Below are 8,839 nucleotides of genomic sequence, written 5' to 3'. Positions count from 1 at the left end.
CCTCTCCACGCCGGATTATCTCCGCCTGAGGTTCGCAGAGACCCAGCGGTTTTTTTTTTCTCTGTGTGGGAAAACATGGTCCAGTGTGAACTGTGAGCACTGTGTAAATATTCCTGATGTTACATCAGACTCTTTCCTGGACATTTTTATCTGCTGTTCGGTGCTTCTCTGTTTACTTTCTCTTCTGGAACGATTCGCCGAACACCAGCTGCCAGGGGAAAGATCGAAACTTGACTTGTTAAAAATAACGTGCACATTTCAGAAATGTAAACAAGTGGGACGTTTTAAAACAGATGGGTTACAGGTGCTTGTGGCCTCTGATATCTGACTGCTGAATGCATTATAACAGTGCCTTTGCTATAATACATTCAAATAATACAAATCTGTCTCTAAATGTAAGTATAAATAACTGGGGTGTTTAGTTTAAATAACAAGCGATGGACCATGTTGAGCCCCGAACCCTAGCTGTAATGTGTGTCTGTGTGCTGTGTGTGTGCACATTTGTGTGTGTGTGCATGTGCGTGTGTGTGTGCTGTGTGCATGCATGTGTGTGTGTGCATGTGTGTGTGCATGCACGTGTGCGAGTGTGTGTGTATGCATGCATGTGTGTGTGTGTGTGTGTGTGTGTGCGCGTGCGTGTGTACGCATGTGTGTGTATGCGTGCATGTGTGTGTGTGCACGCGTGTGTGTGTGTGCGTGTGTGTGTGTGTGTATGAACACAGGGCTGTAGAGGCTGAGGTTTATGGAGGCTCTTCAGCTGTAACAGGGTAAATTTAGACCTGCACAAGCCCCCTGGAACACAGCCCTAAATAGCGCTGCTTATGTAACCTGCATCCGTGGGGCAGGGGAAACGGAGCTAGCCGTTAGCGCTGTGAGCAGGGGAAACGGAGCTAGCCGTTAGCGCTGTGCGCAGGGGAAACGGAGCTAGCCGTTAGCGCTGTGCGCAGGGGAAACGGAGCTAGCCGTTAGCGCTGTGAGCAGGGGAAATGGAGCTAGCCGTTAGCGCTGTGAGCAGGGGAAACGGAGCTAGCCGTTAGCGCTGTGAGCAGGGGAAACGGAGCTAGCCGGTAGCGCTGTGAGCAGGGGAAACGGAGCTAGCCGTTAGCGCTGTGAGCAGGGGAAATGGAGCTAGCCGTTAGCGCTGTGAGCAGGGGAAACGGAGCTAGCCGTTAGCGCTGTGAGCAGGGGAAACGGAGCTAGCCGGTAGCGCTGTGAGCAGGGGAAACGGAGCTAGCCGTTAGCTCTGTGAGCAGGGGAAACGGAGCTAGCCGTTAGCGCTGTGAGCAGGGGAAACGGAGCTAGCCGTTAGCGCTGTGAGACAAAGCCAGATGACCCCTCCCTCCTCCCCTTTCTCCAGACCTACATAGTGAAGGTGGAGCGGGATGGCCAACAGGGGGCGACGCTGGTCCAGAGGAGCTTCGAGGAGTTCCACGAGCTGCACGGCAAACTGCGGCTGGTCTTCCCCTCCTCCAAACTCCCCAGGTAACCCCATGTTCCCCTGTCCCGAGTGGGGCTTCACCCCACCAGTCTCATCCCTCCTCCAAACACCCCAGGTAACCCCATGTTCCCCTGTCCCAAGTGGGGCTTTACCCCACCAGTCTCAGGGGTATTTTTTTTCATAATAAAAGTGTAGCAGTTAAAGTATTTTCAAAAATATTAATTTATTTTATTGAATGTCCCTTGTTTTGCAGACCATAGTAGAATACTGAGATTCTACTCAGATAAAGACCAGAGATTCATGTCCCCTACAGGGGACCGTAGTGAATTGCTGGGTCTTAGGGAGATATGTAATATATGGTTTTTATTTTGTTTTGTTTGTTAATGGTGAATTTGGGTGTAGCCTGCAGTATTTAACTGATTTAAAGGCTCAGTGTGGTAATAGGTGCGGTGGAGAATGTGATGTCACAGGCCTAGCCGACGCACAGTGCGATGATGCAATCTCAGTCCAGCCTATCCCCTGACCAGCTTCCCCAGCCGGTTTGTGATTGGCCGGTCGCGAGGCGAGGCCATGGCCGACCGCAGGAAAGACGAGCTGAACGGATACGTCTGGCACCTGGTCCACGCAGCGCCCGAAGTGGCACAGGTAACCCCTGACCATTGACCTATGCCCCCCCTTCCCTGCCCCTATGACTCTCTGTTTACGAGCAGTTTTAAGGACAGCGACACGGCAAATATTTGCGCAAGTGGACATTTCACTCTCAGTCTATTTAGGGAGTATTTATTTGTGATGTGTACATTATGAACTCGGGCACAGGTTTTGCTACGCCCCTTGCTCACACTGGGAAAATGAGTTACCGCTTCACCTGCAGTTTGGTTCTTATTCTGCCATTGGAGAAACAATACTTAACCATAGGCTGCTTCTGTGATTGCCCGTCTGCCGAGCGTGCACATGAAAGATGCATTTGATAAAGGCACGTGCAAAACAAATAACATCATGTGACACATTTAAAAACATTTTACGGTCTTGTAATTGTACATTAACCCCACTTTAAGCATGCCGCACAAGCCCTGTGTTTGGTTCCACCCTCAGAGATTAGCAGAGAACTCATAAAGCTTTAGACGGGCGTGGGCGGTTTCACTTTTACCCTGCCGTTTCTAGGAACTCAGTCACACGTTCTGTGAAGAAGAACCACGTGGGGGGGAGGGGGGGGGAGGCGGGTGCGGCAGTTCCGTCGCTGGTGTTTGAATTCACAGGCCTGTATCGGATGTCATTTCTGCACCCTTCCTGGAAGCAGGAGCCCTGCACGCCTGTGCACCCGGCACAGACGCCTCGACACTGTAGCTTTCACCCTCGTCACGCAGCACAGAGCTTAGCGCTTTGGGTTTGCACAGTCGTCCAGTGCTTCAGTAAGGAGTGTCCAACCTCCAGCAGTGCTTGTTTTAAACGTGTGCACAGGGCAAGGACAGTCGCATCTAAAACGCTTGTTTGCACAGGATTCGCAAACACTGCGCGAGAAGAAAAAAAAAAACGAAACGAAACCCAGTTGAAACGCGAAACTGCGCGGCGCAGGGGTGGCTGTGGCCCCGAACGACCACAGAGGGCGTTTACCCCTTCCCCCCCCCCCGGGGCCGGGCTGTGCACGCTCTGCGCTCACACGCTCGCTGGGTCATTCGGGGGGTCCCGTTTGCAGTGAGAGCGAATGCGCGGTCAGAACCGGGCCTCGGCCTAAGGTTTGTCGATGTCACTTCCTGTCATTAACTCCCGCCTTCTTCTTCCAGTGCGATCTCATCTACACCTTTTTCCACCCCCTGCCGAGAGATGAGAGGCCAGGGACGGTCGTCAACACCCTCCAGAATAAACCAGCAGGTAAACGAAAACGTGCACTGCACCTCTCCACTGTACCTCTCCCACTGCACCTCTCCCAGTGCACCTCTCCCACTGCACCTCTCCCACTGCACTTCTCCCAGTACACTTCTCCCAGTGCACCTCTCCCAGTGCACCTCTCCCACTGCACCTCTCCCACTGCACCTCTCCCACTGCACCTCTCCACTGCACCTCTCCCAGTGCACCTCTCCCACTGCACCTCTCCCAGTACACCTCTCCCAGTACACCTCTCCCAGTACACCTCTCCCAGTGCACCTCTCCCAGTGCACCTCTCCCACTGCACCTCTCCCACTGCACCTCTCCCAGTACACCTCTCCCACTGCACCTGTCCCACTGCACCTCTCCCAGTACACCTCTCCCACTGCACCTCTCCCACTGCACCTCTCCTACTGCACCTCTCCCACTGCACCTCTCCCACTGCACCTCTCCCACTGCACCTCTCCCAGTGCACCTCTCCCACTGCACCTCTCCCACTGCACCTCTCCCACTGCACCTCTCCCAGTACACCTCTCCCACTGCACCTCTCCCACTGCACCTCTCCCAGTGCACCTCTCCCACTGCACCTCTCCCAGTACACATCTCCCACTGCACCTCTCCCAGTGCACCTCTCCCACTGCACCTCTCCCACTGCACCTCTCCCAGTACACCTCTCCCACTGCACCTCTCCCACTGCACCTCTCCCAGTGCACCTCTCCCACTGCACCTCTCCCACTGCACCTCTCCCAGTGCACCTCTCCCAGTGCACCTCTCCCACTGCACCTCTCCCACTGCACCTCTCCCACTGCATCTCTCCCAGTGCATCTCTCCCACTGCACCTCTCCCACTGCACCTCTCCCACTGCACCTCTCCCACTGCACCCCTCCCACTGCACCTCTCCCAGCGCACCTCTCCCACTGCACCTCTCCCACTGCACCTCTCCCAGTGCACCTCTCCCAGTACACCTCTCCCAGTGCACCTCTCCCAGTACACCTCTCCCACTGCACCTCTCCCAGTGCACCTCTCCCACTGCACCTCTCCCACTGCACCTCTCCCACTGCACCTCTCCCAGTACACCTCTCCCACTGCACCTCTCCCAGTACACCTCTCCCACTGCACCTCTCCCACTGCACCTCTCCCACTGCACCTCTCCACTGCACCTCTCCACTGCACCTCTCCCACTGCACCTCTCCCACTGCACCTCTCCACTGCACCTCTCCCACTGCACCTCTCCCAGTACACCTCTCCCACTGCACCTCTCCCACTGCACCTCTCCCAGTACACCTCTCCCACTGCACCTCTCCCACTGCACCTCTCCCAGTACACCTCTCCCACTGCACCTCTCCCAGTACACCTCTCCCACTGCACCTCTCCCAGTACACCTCTCCCACTGCACCTGTCCCACTGCACCTCTCCCAGTGCACCTCTCCCACTGCACCTCTCCCAGTGCACCTCTCCCAGTGCACCTCTCCCACTGCACCTGTCCCAGTGCACCTCTCCCAGTACACCTCTCCCACTGCACCTCTCCCACTGCACCTGTCCCAGTGCACCTCTCCCAGTACACCGCTCCCACTGCACCTCTCCCAGTGCACCTCTCCCACTGCACCTCTCCCAGTGCACCTGTCCCAGTGCACCTCTCCCAGTACACCTCTCCCACTGCACCTCTCCCAGTGCACCTCTCCCACTGCACCTCTCCCACTGCACCTCTCCCACTGCACCTCTCCCAGTACACCTCTCCCACTGCACCTCTCCCAGTACACCTCTCCCACTGCACCTCTCCCAGTACACCTCTCCCAGTACACCTCTCCCACTGCACCTCTCCCACTACACCTCTCCCACTGCACCTCTCCCACTGCACCTCTCCCACTGCACCTCTCCCACTGCACCTTTCCCACTGCACCTCTCCCACTGCACCTCTCCCACTGCACCTCTCCCACTACACCTCTCCCAGTACACCTCTCCCACTGCACCTCTCCCAGTACACCTCTCCCACTGCACCTCTCCACTGCACCTCTCCCAGTGCACCTCTCCCACTGCACCTCTCCCAGTGCACCTCTCCCACTGCACCTCTCCCAGTACACCTCTCCCACTGCACCTCTCCCACTGCACCTCTCCCACTGCACCTCTCCCAGTACACCTCTCCCACTGCACCTCTCCCAGTACACCTCTCCCACTGCACCTCTCCCACTGCACCTCTCCCAGTACACCTCTCCCACTGCACCTCTCCCAGTACACCTCTCCCAGTGCACCTCTCCCACTGCACCTCTCCCAGTACACCTCTCCCACTGCACCTCTCTACTGCACCTCTCCCAGTTCACATCTCTGCATCTCGCATTCTCTGTGTATCTCAGCTATCTGGTGTCTGCGTGGAGAAACCTCATTCTTTGGCCTTCTGTGGAGTTAGCTTATAGGGCATGTCCATCAACAGGTTATACAGTAGACCTGAACCGTAACGCGTCTCAGAGAGATACCGCCAGCTGATTGGTGGCCGTGGATGGCGGAGCGGTGACTCACGCCCGCCCCGTCAGTCGCCCGCTCGGCTAAGTCCCGTTGCCTAGCGCGTGTTGCCGGTGGAAACGGAGCCTGTTTGCGCAGGGCAAACACAAAGGCTGAAGTACTTTCCGTGTGTGCAGAGGCGTGAGCGCACGCGAAGCCCCGAGCCCTTCATCGACCCCGTGTCTGCCCTGCCAACGGGACGGCGCTGCCCGTGTCCTTGGCAACAATCCCCCCCCCCGCCCCGCCCCCGATAAAGCACGGGCGATGGCTGACCGGAGGCCTGGTCCGCTGGAGTCACACGTGTTCTGAAGCACACACACGCTGTCCCGGCTGCCGGGAAACGCCTGACGTTTCACACGTTTCGTCGGAGAGGCGTTAGCAGTTACGGGGAACCCGCCGGAGGAAGCGGGTCTATCCGGCGGCCACAAATGACCCCTCCCAAGCGGACGAGGCTCTTTCACGAGCGGCTGCGGTATTTGCGATCGTAACGGATCGTAAAGTCGCACGGCTGGTTTTATGATGTTCCCGGTGAGTCCCGTTTCCTGTTGAGTCATTAACCTGCGGTACCTTTTTTTTTTTTTTTGCAGAGGTGTCCTGGGCTCCTGTTACGGGAAGAGTGGCGGGCGAGGTGAAGCTCTCCATTTCCTACAAGAGCGACAAGCTCTTCATCATGGTCATGCACATCCGCGGCCTGGTAGGTATCAGAACCACGTGGTGCACTCTTACGGGGCTGTTCCCAGCCTTTTCGGGTCTCCTACAATTTTGATATGGGTGGTGTAGAATTGGGACCGTGGACCGAGGAGTGGGGGGGGGGGGGGGGGGGTGATTCCCTCTTGGGCCCTATCCAGTGGCAGGGCCCCCGAAACTCCACCCCCTTATGTGGGGGCCCGCTCAGGTATTACTGCAGCACTGAAGCATTGCTTAATCCTCGTCTTACTTCGGTCATAGAAGCAGGTCGTACACCAGCATTGTTCCTTTGCCCTTAATCAGAAAGGTGTAAAGCGCTGAACCGTTGAACCTGTTTCAGAGCTCATTTGTCTACGTAAGGGTGGTGAAGTTCAGCTGATTTGCGTAAGAGGCGTGCTGTACGTGATCAGAAATGTGCCAGAGGAGACCTCTTTATCTTTCTATTAGCTCCGACACCCCAGTTCTTACACACCAAGCGCTCGACAGATAACCGCCAGTCTTCTCAAATCCAGACTGGCTTTCGGCTGAGAGAGCAGCTCGAGATTAAGGGGAGAGAAGCTGAACATCAGCGAAAACCAGAGCGCTCTCTAGGCCTTCCAGCCATGAGAATCCTGGAAGCTAAAAGTTGCAAGATCCAGCAGTTCCCAGTCTTAATTTAATCAGGTCACGTGCTAGCGTTGTGCCTTAATTTATTCATTTTCCTTATAGCTGTGAAATTCGGATTTGCATATACATACCGGAGTAGCTTAATCTGCAGTCTTTTTTTGAAGAGAGCGATTCTGGCGCCGTGTGGTGGTCTGAGTACTGATGGATTTATACCCGAGTCTCTAGTGTGGTAGAAATGGGGTTGAAGAGAAGACCCAGGAAACATCAGCCAGTGACGTGGAAGTCTCCTCAGACTTGACCTTTGCCCTTTGCCCCTTCTGTCGCAGCAACCCCTGCAGGACGGCACGGACCCCGACCCCTACGTCAAACTGTACCTCCTCCCCGACCCTCAGAAGACCAGCAAACGGAAGACCAAGGCGGCCAAACGCACCTGCAACCCCACCTACAACGAGATGGTGAGCCATACCCGGGCCTCGAAGAGCGCAGACCCCAGGGGGCCCACAGGTTGTGTCTGCTGCACCAGGGGGCCCACAGGCCGTGTGTCTGCTGCACCAGGGGGCCCACAGGCCGTGTGTCTGCTGCACCAGGGGGCCCACAGGCCCTTTGTCTGCCGCACCAGGGGGACCACAGGCCGTGTGTCTACTGCACTAGGGGGCCCACAGGCCGTGTGTCTGCTGCACTAGGAGGCCCACAGGCCGTGTGTCTGCTGCACCAGGGGGCCCACAGGCCGTGTGTCTGCTGCACCAGGGGGCCCACAGGCCCTTTGTCTGCCGCACCAGGGGTCAGAGACCCATGTCTCTGAAGATAAAGACCCTGCAGAAATGTTGGCTCGAATGAGTGAGGGGAGCGGTTCAGTGCAGCCGAAACACCCTGCTTTGATAGACGGTGTCAGTGTGCATGTTTCCTACAGTGGAGTACGGGGTGCAACAATTCAGGGACAAACCCTTCAATGCTCTGTATTGAAACTCTGTCACTAGTTTGTCTTTGAAATGTACCTTTGGTACAACTGTTGATTAAAAGTCTGCATCGGGCGCACAGTGTGGCTCCTCCGCCATGGCTCTGAGGAAGTTGATGTGAAACCGCATGGAGTATGCGGTACTAAAGCAGGTCTGGGCTGTGCCTTGTGCGCGTGGAGCAGACCGAGCTGCTTTGGTGATGCGTTTCCTGTCTCCCCTGCAGCTGGTGTATGCCGGGATTCCGCGGGGCGACCTGCAGCAGCGGGTGATCCACCTGCGAGCGCTGAGCGAGGGTGCATTCTGGGAAAACACCCTGCTGGGAGAGGTCTTCATCCCCCTCAGGACCATGACGCCCGGCCACCGCTGGGTCGACTGGCACCAGCTGGGCATGGGGAGGCCCGATGCCACCCGCTAGGGAGGGAAGGGAAGGGAGTGCAGAGACGGTTAGGTAGCGTGTGTGTGTGTGTGCGCGTGTGTGTGTGTGTGCGGGTTTGTGTGTGTGCGTGTGTGTGTGTGGTGTGTGTGTGCATGTGTGCGCGTGTGTGCGTGTGTGTGTGTGTGTGTATGTATGTGTGTGTGCGTGTGCGCGTGTGTTTGCGTGTGTGTGTGTGTGTGTGCGTGTGCGTGCGTGCGTGCATGTGTGTGTGTGTGTGTGTGTGTGTCGGGAGACGGAGGGGTCTCGCTGCTCGGAGCTGGGTTATTCCCCCCAGTGGGGGCGTGGTCATAAGTCTTCTTCCCAGGAGACGCTGAGACTCGGTGATGGAGGGTCATCACTGGATACTGTAGAGGCGGG

General features: G+C 56.7%; 1 protein-coding gene across 1 annotated transcript in view; it reads left to right on the top strand.

The window, feature by feature from the left end:
• pik3c2b (phosphatidylinositol-4-phosphate 3-kinase, catalytic subunit type 2 beta) overlaps window positions 1-8,548 on the top strand; it is a 59,463-nt gene extending 50,915 nt beyond the window's left edge. The window contains exons 28-33 of the mRNA XM_035388742.1: window positions 1,358-1,482; window positions 1,966-2,083; window positions 3,220-3,307; window positions 6,385-6,491; window positions 7,417-7,545; window positions 8,270-8,548. Coding sequence (XP_035244633.1) covers window positions 1,358-1,482; window positions 1,966-2,083; window positions 3,220-3,307; window positions 6,385-6,491; window positions 7,417-7,545; window positions 8,270-8,461 — 759 coding nt within the window. The 3' untranslated portion in view covers window positions 8,462-8,548. The remainder of the gene's footprint in view (window positions 1-1,357; window positions 1,483-1,965; window positions 2,084-3,219; window positions 3,308-6,384; window positions 6,492-7,416; window positions 7,546-8,269) is intronic.
• The last annotated feature ends 291 nt before the right edge of the window (window positions 8,549-8,839 follow it).

The sequence above is a fragment of the Anguilla anguilla genome, chromosome 13, assembly GCF_013347855.1.
Source record: "Anguilla anguilla isolate fAngAng1 chromosome 13, fAngAng1.pri, whole genome shotgun sequence".
Taxonomy (NCBI): domain Eukaryota; kingdom Metazoa; phylum Chordata; class Actinopteri; order Anguilliformes; family Anguillidae; genus Anguilla; species Anguilla anguilla.
This window is presented reverse-complemented; position numbering and strand designations above follow the sequence as displayed.